The 25,033-nt window shown below is 38.2% G+C and overlaps 1 protein-coding gene across 25 annotated transcripts in view; it reads left to right on the top strand.

The window, feature by feature from the left end:
* The window catches only part of TMEM232 (transmembrane protein 232), a 343,834-nt gene that overhangs the window by 113,265 nt on the left and 205,536 nt on the right, over window positions 1–25,033 (top strand). For all 25 annotated transcript variants that reach the window (XR_011381960.1, XR_011381961.1, XM_051853886.2 and 22 more), the window contains 2 exons: window positions 20,484–20,607; window positions 21,404–21,656. Coding sequence is in view for 23 of the 25 variants with exons in the window: in XM_051853886.2 (XP_051709846.2) it covers window positions 20,484–20,607; window positions 21,404–21,656 (377 nt within the window). In the remaining 2 variants the exon portion in view is untranslated. The remainder of the gene's footprint in view (window positions 1–20,483; window positions 20,608–21,403; window positions 21,657–25,033) is intronic.

The following is a 25,033-nucleotide window of genomic DNA, read 5'->3' as shown; positions in this document are numbered from 1 at the left end:
GGCACCCATATGGGTTGCTGGCACTACAGGTTGCAGCTTTACCCACTACACCACAGTGCCGGCCCCTGACTGAATCTTTAAATCCTTTGACTAACCTCTTTGCTTCCTCAACCCCTTTTTCTCACCCCAGTCTTCTGGTAACCACCATTCTACTCTCAACTTCTATGAGTATGAATTTTTTTAAAAAAATTCATTTATTTATCCATTATTTATTATTTATTTATAAAAAAGAGAGAAAAAAAAGAGTTCTCTCTCCTACTTGTTCACTTCCCAAGCTGCCCACAGCTGCTGGAGCTGGGCCAGGGCCAAAACAGGGAGCCACATCTGCCATCTAGGTCTCCCACCTGGAGAGCAGGAGCCTCTCAGCATCTACATTAGCAGGAGGCTGTAATCAGGAGTAGGAGATGGGAGTCCGACCCAGGAACTCTGATGTCATAACCACTAGGCTAAACTCCTGTTCCCGAGTTTGGATTTTTTTTAAGTTGTTTTTATTTTTTTAAACTTTTATTTAATGAATATAAATTTCCAAAGTAAAGCTTATGGATTACAATGGCTCCCCCACCCATAACTTCCCTCCCACCCGCAACCCTCCCCTTTCCCTCTCCCTCCCCCCTTCCATTCACATCAAGATTCATTTTCAATTCTCTTTATATACAGAAGATCAGTTTAGCATATATTAAGTAAAGATTTCAACAGTTTGCACCCACATAGAAACACAAAGTGAAAAATACTGTTTGAGTACTAGTTATAGCATTAAATCTCAATGTACAGCACATTAAGGACAGAAATCCTACATGAGGAGTAAGTGCACAGTGACTCCTGTTGTTGACTTAACAAATTGACACTCTTGTTTATGGCATCAGGAATCACTCTAAGCTCTTGTCATGAGTCGCCAAGGCTATGGAAGCCTTTTGAGTTCACCAACTCTGATCATATTTAGACAAGGTCGTAGTCAAAGTGGAAGTTCTCTCCTCCCTTCAGAGAAAGGTACCTCCTTCTTTGATGACCTGTTCTTTTCACTGGGATCTCACTCGCGGAGATCTTTAATTTAGGTTTTTTTTTTTTTTTTTTTTTTTTTTTTTGCCAGAATATTTTGGCTTTCCATGCCTGTAATACTCTCATGGGCTTTTCAGCCAGATCCGCGTGACTTAAGGGCTGATTCTGAGGCCAGAGTGCTATTTAGGACATCTGCCATTCTATGGGTCTGCTCTGTATCTCGCTTCCCATGTTGGGTCATTCTCTCCTTTTTTTATTCTATCAGCTAGTATTTGCAGACACTAGTCTTGTTTATGTGCTCCCTTTGGCTCTTAGACCGATCATTATGATCAACTGTGAACAGAAATTGATCACTGGGACTAGTGAGATGGCATTGGTACATGCCATCTTGATGGGATTGAATTGGAATCCCCTGGTATGTTTCTAACTCTACCGTTTGGGGTAAGTCAGCTTGAGCATGTCCCGAATTGTACATCTCTTCCCTCTCTTATTCCCACTCTTATATTTAACAGGGATCACTTTTCAGTTAAGTTTCAACACTTGAGAACAACTGTGTATTGATGTGTTGATGTACAATGTAATACTTTATCCATTTTAGTTTTTGTTGTTGTTGTTGTTTTAGTTCTAGTACTATTGGTTGAACTCTGTAATTAACACACAATTATTCTTAGGTGTTTAAATTTTAACTGAAAAGTGATCCCTGTTAGGAATTTGGAAAGCATTATGCTGAGTGAAATAAGCCAGTCCCAAAGGGACAAATACCATATGTTCTCCCTGATCGGTGACAACTAACTGAGCACCAAAAAGGAAACCTGTTAAAGTGAAATGAACACTATGAGAAACAGTGACTTGATCAGCCCTTGCCCTGACTGTTGATGAACAACTTAATATGTTATCCCGCTTAGTATTTTTTTGTTTGTTTGTTCTACCTAATACCTTTGGTTGAATACCGAGTTTGGATTTTTTAGAATCCACATATAAGTTAGCTCATGCAGAGTTTGTCTTTCTGTGCCTGGTTTATTTCATCTAGCTTAATGTCCTACAAGTTAATTCTTGCTGTTGCCAGTGATAGAATTCCTTTCTTTTTAAAAGGTTAGTAGTGTTCCTTTGTGTATATACATTTTCTTTATTCATTTGTCTATGGATGGACACTTGAGTTGATTCCACATTTTGACTGCGGTGAATAATGCTACAGTGAACATGGGAATAAACATATCTCTTCAGCTGACTCATTTCATTGGGCTATACATGCTCAAAAGTGGGGTTTCCGGGTCATATGGTAGTTCTGTTTTCAATTTTCTGAGTAACTGCCACAATTTTTCAAAAGAACTGTATTATTACATTCCCATCAAAAGAGTACAAGTGTTTCCTTTTTTCTCTATCTTTCCCAACATTTATTTTTCATCTAATTGATAGTAGCCATTGGAACAAGTGTAGGTTATATCTCATTGTGGTGGTTCTAATTTACATTTCCTTGATGATTAGTGAGAACTGGAACATTTTTTCATCTATCAATTGACCATTTGTATGTCTTCTTTTGAGATATGTCTATTTAAATAATTTGTGTTTTAATTGTGCTGTTTTCTTGTTATTGAATTGTTATATATTTTGGATATTAACCGATTATCATATATTTTTCCAAACATGTAGAATATCTCTTTGCAATATTCGTATTTTGTTTGCTATACAGAAGGTTTTGAGTTTTATGTAAGCTCATGTGTTTGTTTTTGCTTGGAGACTCATATCTAAGAAATCACTGCTCAAAACCATTTCATATAGTTTTTCTCCTAAGTTTTATTCTAGTACTTTGGTTATGGTTTCAGATATTTGGTTTAAGTCTTTAATCATTTTGAATTTACTATTTTATATTATATATTTGTCCAGTTTCATTCTTCCACATATAATCTGTTTTTCCCACACTAATTTTTTTAAAGAGACTAACTGGTCTCTATTGTGTGTAGTTGGCCCCTTTGTCAAATATCAATTGACTAAAATTGTTTGGGTTTGTTTCTGAATTATCTCATTCCATTCATTGATCTGTTTGTATGCAAGTATCCTGTTGTTTTGATTTCTGTAGTTTTGTAATTTATTTTGAAATCAGGAATTTATTTGAATCACATTTTTCTATCAACATTTTATAGTTTTCAGTATACAGCTCTTTCACATGTTTAAATTTACTTCCAAGCATTTTTTGTTTTTTGGTAAATGGGACTATTTTCTTAATTTGTTTCTCTGATAGTTTGTGTTAGTGTATTGACACACTACTGATCTTTATGTGTTGATTTTGCATCCTGAAGCTTTACTATTTTGCATATTAGTTTTTACAACTTTTTGGTAGACTGTTTTGGGTTTTCTATCTATAAGGTTGTTTTTGTCAGCAATCACAGAAAATTTAACTTTTTCTTTTCCTATTTGGATTCCAGTTGCTTCTTTTTCTCACCTAATTGCTCTAAGACTTTCAGTACCATGTTGAATGAGCAGAAGTGATGAGAGTGGACATCTCTTTCTTGTTCTAATCTTCAAGAACAAGCTTTCACATCCCCATTGTTGAGAATAGTCTTGTCAAATATGGCCTTTATTGTGTGAAGAACACCAAAGGAGTGTTTCTGAGGAAACTGATCAGAGGGCGTTCCTTTCCTTTTTTTTTTTTTTTTTTTTTTTTGACAGGCAGAGTGGACAGTGAGAGAAAGAGAGACAGAGAGAAAGGTCTTCCTTTTGCCGTTGGTTCACTCTCCAATGGCCGCCGCTGCAGCCAGCGCACCGTGCTGATCCGAAGCCAGGAGCCAGGTGCTTCTCCTGGTCTCCCATGAGGGTTCAGGGCCCAAACACTTGGGCCATCCTCCACTGCACTCCGGGGCCACAGCAGAGAGCTGGACTGGAAGAGGAGCAGCTGGGACAGAATCTGGCGCCCCGACTGGGACTAGAACCCGGGGTGCCAGTGCCGCAGGTGGAGGATTAGCCTATTGAGCCGCAGGGCCAGCCGGGTGTTCCTTTATAATACCCAGGATAATCAGCATTTTGAATTCTTTCCCCAATGCTAATGATTTTCATAATAATCTGTCAGGCCATAACAAATTGAAAACTGAATTAACATATGTATGTATTTAAAATTTCTTCCTGTTTTTTCCCCATTATTTATTTATTTGAAAAGCAGTGTGACAAAGATAGAGAGACAAAGAGAGAGAAAGAGAGAGAGAGAGAAAACAAGAGAGAGAAAGAGTGGGGTGGGGGAGGGAGATACAGAGAGAGAGAGAGAGAGATCTTTCACCTACTGGTTCACTTCTCAGCTGGTTGCAATAGCTGGTGTGGGCCAGGCCAAAGCCAAGATATGAGTCTCTCACATGAGTGACAGGAACCCAATCACTTGGACCATCTTTTATCTGCTGCTTCCCATGTGCAAAAGTAGGGAACTGGATGGGAAGCAAGGAGTGGGCAAGGATGGAACCAGCATCCTGATATTAAATTGCTTGTGTGGGCATCCCAAGTTGTGGCTTAATGGGCTATGCCGCAGTGCCTGCCCCTAGTTCCTGTTTCTAAGCTTCTGCCAGCCTGTTCTTTACCAAATGCCTTTGTATATGTAAATTCTGCATCCCACAGCATTAACTGCAGATCCTCCAAAGAACCGGAGCATTATTTATGAATGAAAAGCATTTTCCCACATTTGGAAGTTTTGAGATTCTAGATCAAGTAAATATTTGTGGTTTTTTTGTTTTGTATTTTTAAAAACTTTTATGCTTAATTTTTCTTTAAATTAAAACTTATTTTTATTTTATTTGGAAAGCAGAGTATAACAAAGAGAAACAGAACCAGAGAACTTTTCCCTCTGATGATTCACTCCCCAAGCGTTGGCAATGGCAAGTGGAAGTGGGTGGCAAGGATCCAAGTACCTGAGCCATTATCTGCTGCCTCCAAAGATGCACATTAGCAGAGAGCTGGAATCAGAAGTGCACCTGGGACAAAAACTCAGGCACTCTGACATGGGATAAGAGGGGTCCTAGCCATGTGCCAAATGCCTGCCCTGATGTTGAAGTCATCTAGCCTAACTTGTTTGATGTAGCCTCATTTAGAAGAGAGTCCACCAGGAAGTTATTCTGCCTGTTAATGTGATGGGAGAAACCAACTCAGTATTGCAGTTTTTCAAATATTGTGATTCTTTTGTACTTTTTTTTGTCTAATAAACATAAATTTCCAAAGAACAACTTTTGGATTATATTGGCTCTTCCCCCCATAACCTCCCTCCCACCAGCAACCATCCCATCTCACACTCCATGTCCCATCCCATTTTTCATCAAAATTCATTTTCAATTATTTTTATATACAGAAGATCAACTTAGTATATACTAATTAAAGATTTCAACAGTTTGCACCCACACAGAAACACAAAGTATAAAAAACTGTTTGAGTACTAGTTTTACTGTTAATTCTCATAGTACAACACATTAAGAACAGAGATCCTACATGGGGAGTAGGTGCACAGTGATTTCCGTGGCTGATTTAACAATTGACACTCTTATTTATGATATCAGTAATCACTTGAGGCTCTTCTCATGAGCTGCCAAGATTATGGAAGCCTCTTGAGTTTGCCAACTCCAATCATATTTAGAGAAGGCCATAATCAAAGTGGAAATTCTCTCCTCCTTTCAGAGAAAAGTACCTCCTTCTTTAATGGCCCATTCTTTTCGCTGGGATCTCACTCAAGGAGATCTTTCATTTAGGTTATTTTTTTTCCCACAGTGTCTTGGCTTTCCATGCCTGAGAAACTGTCATGAGCTTTTTAGCCAGATCCGAATGCCTTAAGGGTTGATTCTGAGGCCCGAGTACTGTTTAGGGCATCTGCAATCGATGTCTGTTGTGTATCCCGCTTCCCATGTTAGATCATTCCCTCTTTTTTAATTCTATAAGTTATTATTAACAGACACTAGTCTTGTTTATGTGATCTCTTTGACCCTTAGTCCTATCATTATGATCAATTGTGAACAGAAATTGATCACTTTGACTAGTAAGAAGGCACTGGTACATGCCACCTTGATGGGACTGAATTGGAATCCCCTGGCACTTTTCTAGCTCTACAATTAGGGGTAAGTCCGATTGAGCATGTGTTGAACTGTACATCTCCTCCCTCTCTTATTCCCACTCTTATATTTAACAGAGATCACTTTTCAGTTAAATTTCAACACTTAAAATAATTGTGTGTTGATTAAAGAGTTCGACAAAACAGTATTAAGTAGAACAAAAAAATACTGAAAGGAATAAAATAGTAAGTTGTATCTTGATAGTCAGGACAAGGACTAATAAAGTCATTATTTCTTATGTCTATTGTTGTGGAGTTTCTTGAACTCTTTGAAGATTCTGGTTATTAATCCTTTATCAGTTGTATAATTTGCAAATATTTTTTCCCATTCTGTCAGTTGCCTCTTCCCTTTCCTGACTGTTTCTTTTGCAGTACAGAAACTTCTCAATTTGATGTAATCCCATTTGTTAATTCTGGATTTGACTGCCTGTGCCTCTGGGGTCATTTCCAAGAAATCTTTGCCTGTGCCTATATCTTGCAGGATATCTCCAATGTTCTCTAATAATTTGATGGTGTTGAGTCACAGATCTAGATCTTTAATCCATGTTGAGTGGATTTTTGTGTAAGGTAAAAGGTGGGGGCTTGCTTCATGCTTCTGCACATGGAAATTCATTTTCCCAGCACCATTTGTTGAATAGACTGTCCTTGCTCCAGGAATTGGTTTTAGATCCTTGATCAAATCTAAGTTGGCTGTAGATGTTTGGATTGATTTCTGGTGTTTCTATTCTGTTTCATTGGTCTATCCATCTGTTTCTGTACCAGTACCATGCTGTTTTGATTACAACTGCCCTGTAGTATGTCCTGAAATCTGGTATTGTGATGCCTCCAGCTTTGTTTCTGCTGTAGAAGATTGCTTTAGCTATTCGAGGTCTCCTGTGTCTCCATATGAATTTCAGCATCATTTTTTCCAGATCTGAGAAGAAGGTCTTTGGTATTTTGATTGGTATCACATTGAATTCACAAATTGCTTTTGGGAGAATGGACATTTTGATGATATTGATTCTTCCAATCCATGAGCATGGAAGATTTTTCCATTTTTTTGTATCCTCTACTATTTCTTTCTTTAAAGTTTTGTAATTCTCATCGTAGAGATCTTTAACGTCCTTGGTTAAGTTTATTCCAAGGTATTTGATTGTTTTTGTAGCTATTGTGAATTGAGTTGATCTTAGAAGTTCTTTCTCAGGCATGGCATTGCCTGTGTATACAAAGGCTGTTCATTTTTTTGCATTGATTTTATATCCTGCTACTTTGCCAAACTCTTCTATGAGTTCCAATAGTCTCTTAATACAGCTCTTTGGATCCCCTAAATAAAGAATCGTATCAGCTGCAAAGAGACATATTTTTACTTCTTCCTTCCCAATTTGGATCTCTTGAATTTCTTTTTCTTGCCTAATTTCTCTGGCTAAAACTTCCAGTACTATATTGAATAGCAATGTTGAGTGTGTGCATCGCTGTCTTGTACCAGATCTCAGTGAAAATGCTTCCAACTTTTCCCCATTCAATAGGATGCTGGCCATGGGTTTGTCATAAATTTCCTCGATAGTGTTGAGGAATGTTCCTTCTATACCCAGTTTGCTTAGAGTTTTCATCATGAAGGGAGTTGTATTTTATCAGATGCTTTCTCTGCATCTATTGAGATAATAATATGGCTTTTCTTCTGCAGTTTGTTAATGTTGTGTATCACATGGATTGATTTGGGAACGTTGAACCATCCCTGCATACCAGGGATAAATCCCACTTAGTCTGGGTGGATGATTTTTCTGATGTGTTTTTGCATTCTATTTGCCAGAATTTTATTGAGGATTTGTGTGTCTATGTTCATCAAATAAATTGGTCTGTAATTCTCTTTCTCTGTTGCATCTTTTTCAGGCTTAGGGATTAAGGTGATTTTGGCTTCATAGAAAGAATTTGGGAGGATTCGCTCTCTTTCAATTGTTTTGAATAGTTTGAGAAGAGTTGGAGTTAGTTCTTCCTTACATGTTTGGTGGAATTCAGCAGTGAATCCATCTGGTCCTGGGCTTTTCTTTGTTGGGAGGGCCTTTATTACTGTTTCAATTTCTGACTCAGTTATGTGTCTGTTAGTTTGTTTTTAACTTCATGTTTCAATTTAGGTAGGTTGTATGTGTCCAGGAATCTATCCATATCTGATAGATTTCCCAATTGGCTGGCATACTACTCTTTGTAGTAATTTCTGATGACTCTTTTTATTTCTGTGGTGTCTGTTGTTACATTTCCTTTTTCATCTCTGATTTTATTGATTTGGGTCTTCTCTCCTCTTTTTAGTTATTTGGGCCAATTATGTGTCAATTTTGTTTGTTTCTTCAAAAAAGCAGTTCTTCGTTTTGCTGATCTTTTGTAATGTTTTTTGGATTCTATTCTGTGATTTCTTCTCTGTTTATTTCTCTCTCCTAGTAGTTTTGGGTTTGGTTTGCTGCAATTTTTCTAGATCTTTGAGATGCATTGATTGCTCATTTACTTGGTGTCTTTCCAATTTCTTGATGTAGGCACCTATTGCTATAAACTTTCCTCTTAACACTGCTTTTGCTGTATCTCATAAGTTTTGATGTGTTGTGTTGTTATCCTCATTTACTTCCAGAAAGTTTTTGATTTCTCTTTTGATTTCTTATATGACCCACTGTTCATTCAGGAGCATGTTGTTTAGTCTCTATGTATTTGCATGTGTTCTAGGGATTCCTGAGTTGCTAATTTCCAGCTTCATTCCTTTATGGTCTGAGAAGATTCATGGTATGATGTTGATTCTTTTGAATTTGCTGAGACTTGCTTTATGGCCTAGTATGTGATCAATCCTAGATAAAGTTCCATGCATGCCTGAAAAGAATGTGTATTCTCAATTGTAGGACGAAAAGTTCTGTAGATAGCTGTTAGATCCATTTGGTCTATAGTGTTGATTAAATCTGCTGTTTCCTTATTGCTTTTCTGTCTGATTGATCTGTCCATTGTTGAAAGTGGGGTATTTGAAGTCCCCCAATACTATTGTCTAAATCTATCTTTAAGTTCCTTAACATGTTGTTAAATAGCCTGGTGCCCTTTAATTAGGTGCATATACATTTATAATAGTTACATCTTCCTGTTGAATTGATCCCTTAATCATTATATAGTGCCCCTCTTTGTCTTGCTTAACAGTTTTTGTGTTAAGATTTATTTTGTCTGATATTAAGATGGTTACGCCAGCCCATTTTTGGTTTCTGTTGGCATGGAATGTATTTTTCCAACCTTTCACTTTCATTCTGTATGCATCTTTGTTGGAAAGATCTGTTTCTTCTAAGCAGTTTGTTGTTCAGCATTTTAGAGATATTCTTTGGTTTTTTCTTTTTTTCCCCTCTGCTGTGATGGCTTTTTTCGGTTTATTATGACTCTAGATAAGCAGATTGTCTGCTTTCAGTGAATCTCTAGAGGCTTGTGGTGGATGTGGCCAGAGAGCTCTGTTTAGTTCTTCAGGGTTAAGGATGTCTCTAAGGTGACACACCCAGGTTTGGCATGGTAAATCTTCTCTCTCTCTCTCTCTCTCTTTTTAATCAGAAGGGAAGTAATTCCACCAGCTGAGCTCTTCTTCTCATTGGCGATCAGTGCCTGAGCACTAGCCCCAGTGGGTATAATATAATATTCATCTGCTCTGTTCCCAAGAGCACACAAAGGATCTGTCCAGTCCTTAGTGTAAGCTCAGATTCCCCTGCAATATCTCTCACCGGGTAGCCAGGGCCGCTCGAGGTTGTGGCGTCTCCCACTGAAACTACTCATGTCTCATCCACACTGTGAATTCTCCCACAAACCCTCAGTTTTTTTTTTTTTTTTCACAGTCCATTCATAAGCTTCACACATTCACTAGGTCTTAGTCTCCTGTTATTATTCCCTACCAGAGTCAGCTTTTTCTACTCAGCTGATTGCTGGGTGCAGCCCCAAGCTGGCGCAGCTGTTACGTATATCCAAAATGGCGCCTGCTCTGTCTGCTTGTATACCTTCGTAAGGTGAGTGGAGAGAGAGAGAATCATGTCTGTATCTTCCCTTTTATTTTTTCTTTCCTCTAGTTAGGCTGGTGTACTTTACCCCATGGGGCTTTAAGCTTCATTCCCTTTAGTCTCTTCCTGCCTCTTTTCCACCAGTGTCTTGGGCTACTGTGGTCTCATATCACCTCACTTTCCAGCGCTGGTGTGGTGGCTCTTGGCAGCTAGAGTCCCAAGCCGTGGGTGTCCGTGCCCTCCACGTAGCTCCACCATGCCCTTCACATAGGTCCACCAAGTCCCTCTAATTTCAGAAGAGTTTCCTCTGCCGTTTTTTTCCCTTATTCTTCCCTGAGACTATATTATCTCCACTTTTGTTAAACTATCTTTTCCTGGACTATCAGTATGTTCCCTCCCTATTCCACTATCTTGGAAACTCCCCTCTTTTACAATGTAGAACTAAGTATGGTATCTATAAATAGGAAAGTAAAACTACAAATAGAGTATATTCTTATGGATATAACCCATAATTTGAGGGTAACTCAAAATGTTAAAGGAAAAATGGAACCAAAAGATAAGTTTATTTTGGTGCCAAAAGTTCTAAAACCTATATGGAATTTTTTCATAATGTACATTTTCCAGTAACACTTTGAAGATCCTCCTCTTATAATTTTAGTAAGTATATTTTAATATAGATATTCTAAATATGACAGTTGAGGTTCTCACTGGTGTGAATTTGGCTATCCTGGAAGCTATATGATTCCTGACCATTCATTCCTATAGAAAATAAGTAGTAGGAGATTCACATACCTTATTTATTCTTCAAAAGGACAAAGAGCTAGAAATACATTAGCTCTTCAAAATAGTTTTCAAATAGGGAAAATTATATTTTAACATGCAAAATAAATATTTCATGATTGTGAAATATATTCACAAAGAACTATAATAGTTAAATAATTTTAAAGAAATGCTGAAACAGTGAAAGCTGATTAAAAATATGTCAATTTAATTCTGGAAATCAATTGTGTCTTTAACCAATTTTTAAGTTTTATTATAATGTATCAACATGTATTTAATTTAATTTGCTGATGATCTGTGTTTAAGGTAGCCTATAAACATTTATCAATCAGTTTCTTTAATACCCACTATTTTGTATTTTTAGGAGAATTAGCAATAATACAATACTGTTCCTATTTTTTTTAAAGATTTATTTATTTATTTATTTATTTGAGAGGCAGAATTACAGAGAGAGGGAGAGACAGAGAGAAAGATCTTCCATCTGCTGGTTCATTTCCCAAAATGGCCACAACTGCCAGAGCTGAGCCAATCCAAAGCTAGGAGCCAGGAGGTTCCTCCAGGCCTTCTACAAGGGTGCAGGGTCACAAGCACTTGGGCCATCCTCCATTGCTCTCCTAGGCTATTGCAGAGAGCTGGATCAGAAATGGAGCAGCTGAGACTTGAACAGGCACCCATATGGGATGTCAGTGCCACAGGCGAAGTCTTAACCCACTACACCGCAGTGTAGGCCCAACTATTTCTATTTTTAAAATGAAGAAACTGAAGTCAAACTTATTAGGCTTACTAGTAGTAATGGACCAGAATTTAGTGTAGACACACTAGAGTTTAGTGTAGACCCTTTCCAATGCACCATGCCAGCGTCATTCCAGAGGTCCGGCTTTGTTATGAATGCCTGCTTTGAGATGCCCAGTGGGCACTAATTCCTGACTTTTCTTCTTGTGGAAGAGCATTATGCAAATCATCAAGTGAGGGAGGAATGACAGCATTTAGACAATGCTGAATGAACAGAGGAGCAAATCGAGAAACTGGTTAAACACAAAATCTACTTTTTTTTTCTATTTAGTGAATATAAATTTCCAAAGTACAGTTTATGGAATACAATGGCTTCCCCCCCACCATAATTTCCCTCCCACTCGCACCCCTCCCATCTCCCGCTCCCTCTCCCATTCCATTCACATCAAGATTCATTTTCAATTATCTTTATATACAGAAGATTGATTCAGTATATATTAAGTAAAGATTTCATAAGTTTGCACCCACACAGAAACACGAAGTGTAAAACACTGTTTCAGTACTAGTTATAGCATTACTTCACATTGGACAACACATTAAGGACAGGTCCCACATGAGAAGTAAGTACACAGTGACTCCTGTTGTTGACTTACCAATTTGACACTCTTTTTTATGGCGTCAGTAATCTCCTTAGGCTCTAGTCATGAGTTGCCAAGGCTATGGAAGCCTGTTGAATTTACTATAAAGAAAAGATAACTGGGAAAGAATACTGTAAAATGTTTTAATTCTATATCTTTTTAAAAAAGATTTATTTAATTTATTTGAAGGAGTTACAGAGCGAGGTAGAGACAGAGAAAGAGAGGTCTTCCATCTGCTGGTTTGTTCCCCAAATGGTCACAATGGCTGGAACTGAGCCCAAATGAAGCCAGGAGCTAGGAGATTCTTCTGGGTCCCCCACATGGGTGCAAGGGTCCAAGAACTTGGGGCATCTTCTTTTGCTTTCCCGGGCATACCAGCAGAGAGCTGGATTGGAAATGGAGCAGTCACTTCTTGAAACTGCACCCATATGGCACTGCAGGCTGGGGTTTTAACCTGCTATACCATAGCACCAGCCCCTTAATTCCATATCTTATATGGAATTTTTTAAACCAATTTTCTTTAAAGTATTTATGTTTTTTAAAAAAAGATTAGTAAACAAAAACTTTTAACATTAAAAGATTAGTCTTTTTAAGTTAGTCATTTGCCTAATTCTGCTAGTAAGTTATAAATATTTTAAAATTCACTTTTTTGTTACAAAATATTTTAAAAATATGTATTTAGTTTTTTTCATCTTATTGACAGGCAGAGAAAGAGAGAGAGAGAGAGGTAGAAAGAAAGAGAGAGAGTGCTTCCATTCATTGGTTCACTCTCCAAATATCCACAAGATCTAGGACTGGGCCAGGCCAAAGCCAGGAACTCACAGCTCCATTCAGTTCTCCCACATGGGTGACAGGGACCCAAGCACTTAAACTATCATCTGCTGCCTCCCAGACACATTAACATAGGAAGAAGGCTTGGAACTGAGTAGGTGAGACTAGAATCCAGCATCCTCTATGGCAATTTAACCCACTGTGCCACAATACCAACCTGCAAAATATTTATTTCTATAACAGCTTACACACCTTTCAAGAAGTCATTGCTCCAAATAAACAAAACAAACTGTGGTATAGTTACCAAAATCAAACCAAAATTGCTTTTGCATTTCTGGGAAAACTTTAATACTGGTCTCATGTATTCTAAAATACTGCTGAGTTCATATGAAAAAATTAAAGTGAATTGACTGGGTTTAGAATGAAATAGAAATGTTGAGGCCTCAGGGCCTGATAACAAAATAAGACTTTATCGGGATTCGCTGGACCGGACTGTCTTGGAATTGTGACATTTGGTTTAGTGCCTGAAATTCAATGCCAGCTGACCACTAGCAGTAGTAACCTGGATGATTTTATTTGCCATGCATATCAGGAAGGTAACTTAGTGATGAATGAATGTTCAGACATTTAAAATGCAAAGGGAGACTATTCAACAGAGATATCAGAAGACATTTCATTTATAATGGTGAAAATTGCTTGTGCCTTTACAAGTGAGAGGTTCTCGTATGTGCTATTCTGACGGTATGGGTCAGGAAATAATTCGCCATGTACCTCTCTGCCTGACTTCTTACAACCTCCTTCATAAAGTTCATACAATACAAAGTTACCAAGTGGTTTCAGCCGAGCTTAAAACTCGAGATCCAGGAAAGGAATGTGGGATGTCAGCACAGAACTGCGACCTCATTGAGGGACAAGGAGAAACTGGGTCGAGGACGTACTAAAGACAATAGCTGTAAAACACAATGAAGAAGTAGAGAAAGAGAATGGCATGAGCCCCCCACCCCCACCCCAACCGGCCAAGCATCTGCCTTTATCTGCCCAGAGCTGGAGATAAACAGTGTGCTGGGAGTCAGATTTACATTTATTATGGTTACATTTTTATATGATGCTTCATATTCTCAATGCTCCTCCCTGTGGTTTGGCCTTTTATAAACTGTCCCATTTGCTCTAGGGAGATAGCTCAAGCCAACATAAAAGGCTCTCAAATCTAACATGAAGATAATGAATTGTGTTTATAATTGAATTATTAGCCAATGAAAACTCCTGAGAAATGCAGTATGGCATTTCAGTAGAGCAGCAGAATGTATAAAATGTAAATCTCCCAAAGCCAAAGAGCCAATTTAATGTGCTCCATGAATATATTCCAAAAAAAAACTTGACAATGTAAAACTCTATCTGCATGGCGAGTGTTTTCCAGACAGAGTTTGTGTCTGCATCAATGTGAATCAGCTGCTCTGTATGGACTTAATGGCCTTTGCTTTCCAGCTTGATCACTGCTATCCGCATTGTCTGTATCCTTGACCCAATCAGCATAACGCTGCTCACATGACAGTCTAACCAAAACCATTCAAACAAAAGTTTTCATGAATTCTCCTCCTTCCTTCTTCACAAGCTGAGACATCCATGTAGGTTTCTAATCTCCATTCATTCCTCGATTCCTCTTTATTAATTTCTTGGATTTCTTACTGGTTCTTTGATCCTCTATCAGGGATCAGGAGTGTGTTTTTCTGCCCAAGGGCCTTTTGGATATTTATAACATCATTCACAGCCCACACCAAACTGTCAGTTTACAAATAGGTATAATGAACTTCGAGTCCTGTCTGGGCTTGCCTTGGCAGGGCCAGACCAAACGATTTCACGGGACAGACATTCAGCAGCCCTGCTCTAAAGCAGTAATAACCTCTTGGTTTGTATTGAGGGGAATATGCAACTTACAGGGTTTTTTCCTTGCTGTATAATGTTGCAGTTAAAAAAATTCAAATTCAACCTCAAATCCAAAGACTTGTGTTTGAGTCCAGTCTTTTGTTATCTAGTTGTGAATTGGGTCCTTGTGAGCGTCTAATAGGTATGTAGATAATAGCCTCCTCAACCAGTTTTTGAGAGATTTCAGTGAGATAAATAATATGAAATACCTTCCAATTGCAATTCTCCCCTGGATACTTCATGTTCCTCTAGATCAGATTTGGTCTAGTTTTTCTGGAGTCAAGCTCTTGGCTTCTGAATTCCTATTTTGGTTCACATCCTCCTGTCTCTTTGCAAGTTAACCAAATTGGTCAACCTTTCTACCCCTGCTCACTTTCCTCATCCAGTCCGGTATCGACTGTGCACATTGATAGGAAAAGAGTTGCAGATTGGTGCTTCCTCACACGGGGCACCATAAATGTTAGGAAAAGAGGCACAGAATAGAGAGGAGGCAGTGTACGAATTTAGAGCCAGACCGAATTTATTCAGAGAAAATGAATTTCGAGGTGGGTGACCAACTTCTGGTGTACACATGATGGAACACGTGATAGAAGGCCCGGGTACCCATGACCCTGGGCTGGGTATTGTATTTATCACCTATTATTTTTCCCCTAAAAATCATAATTGTAGACTTCTATGATCGTAGTTTCTTTGTAATTCTCCCTCAAATCTTTGAATGTTTCTATATTGTTTCTTAGTTTGTAGCTATGCTGAGATATTCATCACCAATCTTCCTCTTTTTTCTATTAATTTTCAGTCCAGAGTTTTTTAGGAGCACATTTTGTGATTTTATGGCCAGGAGTTAGCTGGCCCACTCTTGTCCCACTGTTGGTCATGGGAGGCTATGGAGGAAAATCCTCTGGTTTACCCAGAGATTAGTCCACGCTATGTGAAGCTCGGCACAAATGCTTTGGCTACTGCTCTACAACTTCTGAAGATCTTTCGCTGACTAGGCACAGTACATATGTGTTTCCCACTCCTGCTTTGCTGTGCTGAGTTATTCTTACAATATACTGGGAAAACTCTTACATAAAGATACTTGGAAAACTCCATATAAGTTTATTTTAGTACAAAACAGTTTTTTTCCAGAAAGGTCATAGAAATGTGTGCTATGGAAAAATATGCATGGATTTCAAATTTTCTTTAACTAAAATCAGCTTATCTTTTATTTCCATTTTCCACAAACTTTTTGAAGTCCCCTACTATGTATCATGGATGCTTGCAATGAATTTTGACTTCTTAGTACTGAGGTTTTCCTTCAGTTGCCTCCCATTTTCTTCATAACTTTAAATTTTGATTTTTTAAAAGATTTATTTATTTGAAAGGCAGAGTTATATTGAGGTGGGTGGGGAGTGCGAGAGGGAGAGAGGTCTTCCATATGCTGGCTCACTCTCTAAATTGCTACAATGGACAGAGCTATACCAATTCTGAAGTCAGGAGCCAGGAGCACTTCCTGGTCTCCCATGCAGGTTCAGGGGCTCAAGGACTTGGGCCATCTTCTACTGCTTTCCCAGGCCACAGCAGAGAGATGGGTCGGAAGAGGAGCAGCCAGGATTCAAACAGGCATCCTTATGGGATGCTGGCACTGCAGGCAGCAGCTTTAACACAGTACCAGCCCCATAACTTTAAATTCTTCTAGTTTCTTTCTCTCCTTTCCTCCATTCACCCTATCCCTCCCTCCTTTATACTACCAAGTTTTTTTCTTGACTTTGCTTCTTCGATTGTTTCAATAGGAATTATATAGTAATTGTCTTAGTTTGCCACCTTTCTCCGTAAATTATGGAACAATTTCTCAAGTTTTTCCTCTTTCCAAGTGTCACTTCTATAGTTAACATCTTCAGTGATGGATTTTTATGATATTTTTATGATTATCATTTCTTTGTAATCTTCCATTTTCTTACTGTACTCTTTAATCTCAGCATCAAAGCTTTTCTTTGTGGTATCTCTTCCTCCTGAGCTGTTGGGTCTTGTTAGGATATCTTCTGGCTCCTTAAGAACTCCTTTTCAGTTATGATCTTCTCCAAGTGGTTAGACCAATACTCTCTTTAGCTCTTGCTAGAATGTTTTCTGTTTTTCTCATATAGGTCTCCCTCCTCCACTTTCCTTTTTACCTATCCCAGAGCTAGGAGAAAGCAATGCAAACTTCATATTTGGAAATATAGGCATGCACTGTCATCAGGGAGCTTCCTTTATTCTCCTTGCTCTGTGATAGTTCACCTATAAGGAGCAGATACAAACCTGCATTATAATTGTTTCCCTCCTCCTCCTGCTGTTCACATCCCAGATCCCTGCTGGACTATTTCCTACTCTCTTTATCATCTGAACCCTGTCTCCTCTGGATACATGAGGTGACATGAGGATGCCACATAGACTTAATATTCTGGGTACATATTAAGTATCCCAAGATAAAGGATTGGCCTCACTTTTTCTGATTCCATAAAAAACAGGGTAAATAGTAGAGATTATTATTTTCTTCAATGTTTTTCTTTTAACTTTCTTTGAAGAAACAGGGCTGCTGTGTTTTGTGAAGTGGCACGTGGGAGCTCCTCAATGCTTTTCTTAACCCTGCTTCTTAGCTAGTTATACAGTCTGTGGAAATTCCCACTAAGTTGTTATTCTTTTTTTAAAGATTTATTTATTTATTTGAAAATTGGAGTTACACAGGGAGAGAAGGAGAGGCAGAGAAAGAGAGAGAGAGCGAGCGAGGTCTTCCATCTGCTGGTTCACTTCCAATTGGCCACAATGGCTGGAGCTGTGCAGATCCGAAGGCAGGAGCCAGGAGCTTCTTCCAGGTCTTCCAACACAGGGGCAGGAGCCCAATTCCTTGGACCATCTTCTGCTGCTTTCCCAGGCCATAGCAGAGAGCTGGATCAGAAGTGGAGCAGCCAGGACTTGAACTGGGGCACATATGGGATGCTGGCACTGCAGATTGCGGCTTTACCCACTACACCACAGTGCCAGTCCCTTGTTACTCTTTTTGATCCTCCTTTTATTCTTAACTTTCAGAGGTGTGTGGATTTTTTGAAATTGTCAATATTCTCTGAAATATTTATTGCTAGATTGGAATAAGTTATGTAAGGTTACTAACTTTGACATTCTAATTCCATTTTTTAAAATAGTAGTAACTTATTGAGGAAACAGGGTTAGAGTGTGGATTACAAGCCAATAAACCTCTGGCTCAGATTCTTTTCTACAAAAATAGTGAAAAATCTATTGTAGTTATAAATTACTTTGTACATAGTTAATTTCATGGCATTATAAAACCAAGTCGATGTACTGATAATTGAGACTGACTTTATGATGATGAGTTCACAAGGAAGATAGTGCTTTATTAAAATCTCTAGCCTAATCCAATTTGAGTGCTGCTTTCTTTGTGCATTGGCTTTCAGTTTTGATTTTTTTTAACAAACTCCAATTTATAAGTATTGATGCTTCTCTTCTATTTTTGGCAAAGTATTTTCACTTACATAAAATTTTGCAGTCAGCAGCATTGATTGGAACAGTGTGTTTCTGGTGAAGCACTTTTTTACCATAGGTGGCTGACACTGATGGATCTTTTTCAATCCATAGTTCACTGAGAATGCCCTAGGTTAGACACAATTTTCCAGCCTTATAAGAGAGAAGAAGAGCCAAAAACCTTGTGCTTATGAAATATATTCAGAGGAAAAGAAAGTTTATGGACTCCACGGCCATTCTCTCTCTTTTACATGACCCTATCTTGAAGTGTGAGCAAGTTCCCAGGAATGACTCATTGTCCAATTTAGAGGTCATCTGGATCTCTTCTAGTCACTCAGAGATTTTGTGGAGAAAGTTATCAGTCTCTTAAGTCTGAAGTAGTATTTTTGTGTTTCAGATCATTTACTATTTTGAACCTAGTTCCGTTTACATAGAGTATTTCATTTAAATCTCACAATAGTCTCTGAAAAGTAAGTCCACTATATTTGCTATGGCACATGGACTAAGCCTCCACTTCCGTTGCCAGCATCCTGAACTGGAGTGCCAGTTCAAGTTCCAGCTGCTCTACTCCCTGATAATGCACTGGGGCTTGTCCTGCAAAGCCACACTGTTGGGGAGAGCAGGGCGAAAGTGTTCTTCCCACAAGAAGCACCAGAGACAAGTTTCGGCGAACATGTCTGTCTATTCACAGCCACTCACACTTTTAAAGGGCAGACACAAGGGGCATAACTAAATCAAGGCAACACCACTACTACAGGACAGAACTGACACTGGCACTAATATGCCTCTCCAATCAGCTCGAAGATCACATAGCTAGGGTAGCTTTCCAGGTAGGCCTGGGCCACACCCAGGGGCAGTTTACCTGATTGGCAGAAGGTGGGGTGGGGAGAAATGTGCCTGGGGCTCCTGCTGCCAGCCATACCAGCAGTCCGGATAACTGCATGGGCTAGGCAGGCAGCCTCATGCGATCACCCACAATACACATGGGAAGGCAGCAGGTGATGACCCAGGTTCTGAGCCCCTGCCACTCATGTTGGAGATCCGGATGAAGTTCCTGGCTCCTTGTTTTGGCCTCGCCCAACCCTGACTGTTGTGACCATTTGGGGAGTGAACAGGTGGATGGAAAAATCAATCTCTCTCCTCTTTCAGCACCACCTCCCTCCTTCTCTGCTTTCTCTGTCACTCTGCCTTTGAAGTAACTAAATAAAAAAAATAAAATAAGCCTAACAACACAAAGACTGAGATACAGTATATGAACTGCCCTGCATCACATACTGACTCAACATTATTAGAAATAAAGGAGTTTCTTCCATCTAAAAAAAAAGAAAATTAAATTACATATGTATAAAATGTATCAACTTTTTAATTTATTAATGGTCTATAACTCAAGTTGATAAAACTAAACAGATAATTTTACATTTGAGTTCTTATTTATCAGTTCTTTTTCAATCTATGTCTCTTTTAGTTGAACAAAAATAGCATCTATCAAATGTATTCTGAAAGCTTCAGAATATATATATATATATATACATTTAAGGCTAATAAATTTTTCTGTGATTTCCTTGTTATTACATAATATTTTGAAAAATAACATTTGACAATCTTTCATTCATATGAAATATAAATATTTGAGACAATGTGCTTTTTGCCAGTCGGAACAATGTTGAATTTTTACAGTAGTTAGGAATGGAAAGCCATTTTTAAAAAATGTTTCTCTGTTTTGAAAAGGAAACACTCTCTTGAAATTCAATTCATTGAATGAGTTGCCAAAATTAAAAGCCGAAAGCCTGTTTGGTGTGAGATATGAGAGCACTCTGGGATCAGAGCCCGTGATTGCTTGTCATCCCAGATCTCTGAAGAAATGGCTTCTATTACTCGCAAAGTTTCATCCAAGCACTTCTCTGATCTTGAATATGTTTCCAAAGTGTGACTTTTTCTTGTACACTTTTATTATAACCTGTACTAATACCAACAGTTTGGAAATAAGTGTATCTGACAATTCAGGAACTCCTTTTTTCTGGTCTATTGCTTTGTTCATTAAAAAGTCATTATTACTATTTTACAGTAAAGTCTTTGTCACTTTGTTAATAAAATTTCTAGGTTGGATTCAGCACTGGCTTTGTTGGTCCTTGGGGAGGCTGCCAAATTAAACCTGGCCTGCTTGAGGACCTTGATGGACCTACTAAGGGATTTTATTTCAAGCATTCTCTCCATTCAGAATCAGGTAACAGCACTGCTAATTTACCTGTGAAAAGAGACCTGTGTAGACACATACTTTATTTTTCCCATTATTTAAATTGTATATTATACTAGGACATATAATGATAACAATTTTAATTAAATATTAAAGCAAATGTACATTTAAATTTATTCTAAACATCTTTGATTGTTATTATGTACATATTTTAGTAGGAGTGAGATCTTTATTTAACCATTTCTTATTAAACATTAACTTTGTTATATAAAGAGCTACAGTTAATTACAAGTAATGATGAACTGGTGTTTTTACACATAAATCTTTACCTGCATTTCTCACTATTTCTCTAGAATACATTAGTAACACTAAATTACTGAGTGAATAACTACTTACTTTCTTTAATATTCTTGAAACAAATGTCTAAATTTTTCTACAGCAAGTATAACTTTCTTATATTCCTATGAATGATATATGAAAATGTCACAAACTAGAACTGAATTATAAATCAAAAATATTTTTAAGATATAATGAAAATCAATGTTTCATTAGATTATGACAAAAATTGAAAAGTTTTTTGTATGTTTATTGGCTATTTATATTCTTTCATTGCATACTTATTAGTTATTTTTTTAATTTTTGAACTGTATTTTATACAATCCACCTATGGAAGATCTGTTTAATAATGCATACATTTGGAAATATTAGCTTATTATAATCTTTTAATAACTCCAAATAATTTGAAGATATTTCTTTTATGTTGTTATAGAATTCTTAATATGAGAGAATTGACTTCTTTTATCAAATATGTATTTTCTCATTTCAGCAAGAAAGCAACAATGTAAATGATTTTTCCTCAGCTTGGAATATAGTCACCATATATACAACAATTCTTTCAGAAATCTGCTTGTATGCATCCACTTCTGATTTGCGAAAAACGGCTCTGATTGGTTTTTGTGACTGTAAAAATTCTAGAAAAAGTATTTTACTCATGGACAAACCAGAAGAAGAGCCAGAATTAAGAGGAACAAGTGTTTTAAGTCTTTTGGAATATTTTTCTTCCAAAATATCAGATAATTGTAAGTAAATTGTTTTTTACTTGATGAGTCATACTTGTTAATTGTCCTGTCTGCATAGACATATTAAACCTTTCACAAAAAGTTTAACATTTAAGTGTGGGAAATGATATTAATTTCAGTAGAACTTGCTCCAAATTTTGGAAGCGTATTTTATATTGTGGAATATTTTTATCAATAATTTTAAAATAAGCAAAAGAAAACTAAGACTCAGTTGATTTATGATGCAAATTAGATTCCTTGCAAACAAAAGTTGTCCTTAGGAAAACTTTTGAAGTCTATATTAAAATTTCTTTCCTCTTTATTTTTATTTCTTTACCCTAAGGACTTCTGCATTTTCTCTATGCATCTACAAGGCTTTTTTTTTAAGGCTTATTTTATTTATTTAAAAGGCAGGGGTTTCAAAGAGAAAGGGAGAGACAGAGAGAAGATCTTCCATCAGCTGGTTCACTACTCAGATGGCTACAACGTCCGGGGTTGGGGCCGGCTGAAGCCAGGAGCCCAGAACTCCATCTGGGTCTCTTATATGAGTGGCAGAATCCCCAGCACATGGACCGTCACATGTTGCCTTTCCAGGTGCATTAGCAGGGAGCAGGATCGTAAGCAGAGTCCTGGGGACTTGAACTGGTGCTCATGTGGAAAGCAGCATCACAAGTGGCGCTTTAACCTGCCGCACCACAACCAAATGTTTTCTTGTTACTTTTTCCTTGATCAGAAGATTTCTCTGCAATAACTTGCACATATATTGCAGTATATTATATTTTAAAATGTCTTTATTATATTTATTTGGAAAACAGAAAGACAGAGAATGAGAAAGGCAGAGAAAGGTCTCCCATCTGCTGATTCACTCAGAAATGCCTGCAACAGCCCTGGATGGGCCAGGCAAAGCCAGGAGCTAGGAACTCAGGCTGGGTCTACTTTGTAGGTAGCAGAGATTCACCAGTGTTAAGTCAGCACTTCCTTTGGTATGTGACCTCCTTTGGTATGCTTTAACAGGAAGCTGGAATGGAGGGCAGAGATAGGACTGGAACCCAGTCACTCTGATACAAGGTGTGGGTGTCTGGAGTCAGGGCTTCACCGTTGTACCCAGTGTCTGCTCCTGTGGTCCATCCTTCACACTGATGCTTTACCCTCCATCAAATAGTACTTGTCGTGTGAATCAAGTGACTGTGCGTATGGGAGCTAGTAAAATATTTTATTTTTAAAGGAGTGCTGTGGGTGCAGTATTAATGTAATGGGGATCTTTTAGATTAGAGAACTTTCTGTATAGGTTAACTTTAGAGTCATTGCAGTTTATGTGTGGCTATAGACTGTTGCGTATATGAATGTGACTCTCACTTCTGCTAAACTGTGAGGTAATTGAGAATACAGACTCATGTCTGCATTATATTTGTGTTAATTCAGTATCTAGCATAGCAGTAGATAATAAGTGGGTTTGTCATGTAACTCTGTGATTAGTCACTGAATTTTAGATATAATTGCAAGATTTTTAAAGTATGAAGGAACAAAACACTATCTTTACTCAGAACTGTAATTTACTTATTTGATGTTGAATTGTACTTGAATATAAGTTCAAATAATAATACTTTAGTAGTAGTTATTAATGCCATTTTTAAAAGATTTTATTTATTTGAGAGGTAGAGTTATAGACAGTGAGAGGGAGAGACAGAGAGAAAGGTCTTCCACCCACTGGTTCACTCCCCAAATGGCCACAATAGAGGCTGGAGCTGTGCCGATCCAAAGCCAGGAGCCAGGTGCTTCTTCTGGGTCTCCCACATGGGTACAGGAGCCCAAGGATTTGGGCCATTTTCTATTGCTTTCCCAGGGCACAGAAGAGAGCTGGATTGGAAGAGGAACAGCCGGGACGAGAACTGGCGTCCATATGAGATGCCGGCACCGTAGGCAGAGGATTAACCTACTGTGCCACAGCGCCGGCCCCTAATTTCATTCTTAAAAAAATTTGCTCAGAATTTTAAGTTACTTTCAGTAAGCTTTGACTTAATCAGAATACTGGATTAAATCATTTCTGAGTGTAATTTGACCTTTTCCCACTTTTCAGATAATATTTTATTGTTGTTGATTTTAAATATATGATTTATTTTTCAATACACAAATTGGATTTCTCACATGTCGATAGGATTGATAAATATAAATAAATGTTGTATTCTTTTGCTGTTATACTTCTAATTTAATTATTCAGAATGGGCTGGCTGCTGGCTCCTGGCTCCTGGCTTTGGATTGGCGCAGCTCCGGCCATTGTGGCCATCTGGGGAGTGAACCAGCGGATGGAAGACCTCTCTCTTTGTCTCTACCTCTCTCTGTAACTCTTTCAAATAAATAAAATAAATCTTAAAAAAATTATTCAGAACAGTCAGATATCTTACTATACAGTAACTCAACACATGACTTCATTTTTTTATGTTTGGAAGATTTTTTTATATTTTGAAAGGCTGGTTTATTTATTTGAAAGGCAGAGAGAGAGAGAGAGATCTTCCATCCACTGGTTTGCTCCTCAAATATCTGCAACAGCCGAATGTCAGCCAGGCTGAAGCCAGGAGCCACGAATTCCATTCAGGTCTCCCATGTGAGTAGTAGGAACCCAAATGTTTAGGCCATGATGTGCTACTTTCCTAGGTGCATTAGCAGGAAGAGGGATTGGAAGCAGATGATTTTTTCTGAAGATTTTATTTATTTGAGGTAGAGTTACAGACAGTGAGAGGTAGAAACAGAGAGAAAGGTCTTCTGTCCATTGGTTCACTCCCCAGATGGCTGCAATGGCCAGAGCTGCACCAGTCTGAAGCCAGGAGCCAGGAGCCAGGAGCCAGGAGCCAGGAACCAGCAGCCAGGAGCCAGGAGCCAGGAGCCAGGTGCTTCTTCCTGGTCTCCCATGTGGGTGCACGGGCCTAAGTACTTGGGCCATCTTCTGCTGCTTTCTCAGGCCACAGCAGAGAGCTGGATTGGAAGAGGAGCAGCCAGGATTAGAATCGCTGCCCATAGGGGATGCCGGTGCCACAGGTGGAGGGTTAACCTACTGTTCCATGGCGCCAGCCCCATGATTTTTAAACTTCATTTATAAAAGTTAAGTTTTATATCTAAATTAGTTCTTCACACATAGGTTGCAAAAGAAAGCACAGGTTTTAAAATTTGGATTTAAAAAATCCATCTATGAAATCAAAGCCTTTAACTCTGTCTACCTGTGTAAATGCTTTCAGGTTTCTATCTCTGACCACTTCGGTGGTGGACCCACTCTGTGGGGAAGATCTTCATTCTTGGAAGCCCCATGGCTGCCCTCCGGCTTTCAGCTCTGTACTCTGGCATAGCCCCATGATGATGAGATTTCCTCTTTGTGGGACATGCATTTTTTTTTTTCTTCATTGGCA

The sequence above is a fragment of the Oryctolagus cuniculus genome, chromosome 14, assembly GCF_964237555.1.
Source record: "Oryctolagus cuniculus chromosome 14, mOryCun1.1, whole genome shotgun sequence".
In the NCBI taxonomy this organism is placed as follows: Eukaryota; Metazoa; Chordata; class Mammalia; order Lagomorpha; family Leporidae; genus Oryctolagus; species Oryctolagus cuniculus.
Note: the sequence above shows the minus strand (reverse complement) of the source record. Positions and strands in the feature narration are given on the sequence as shown.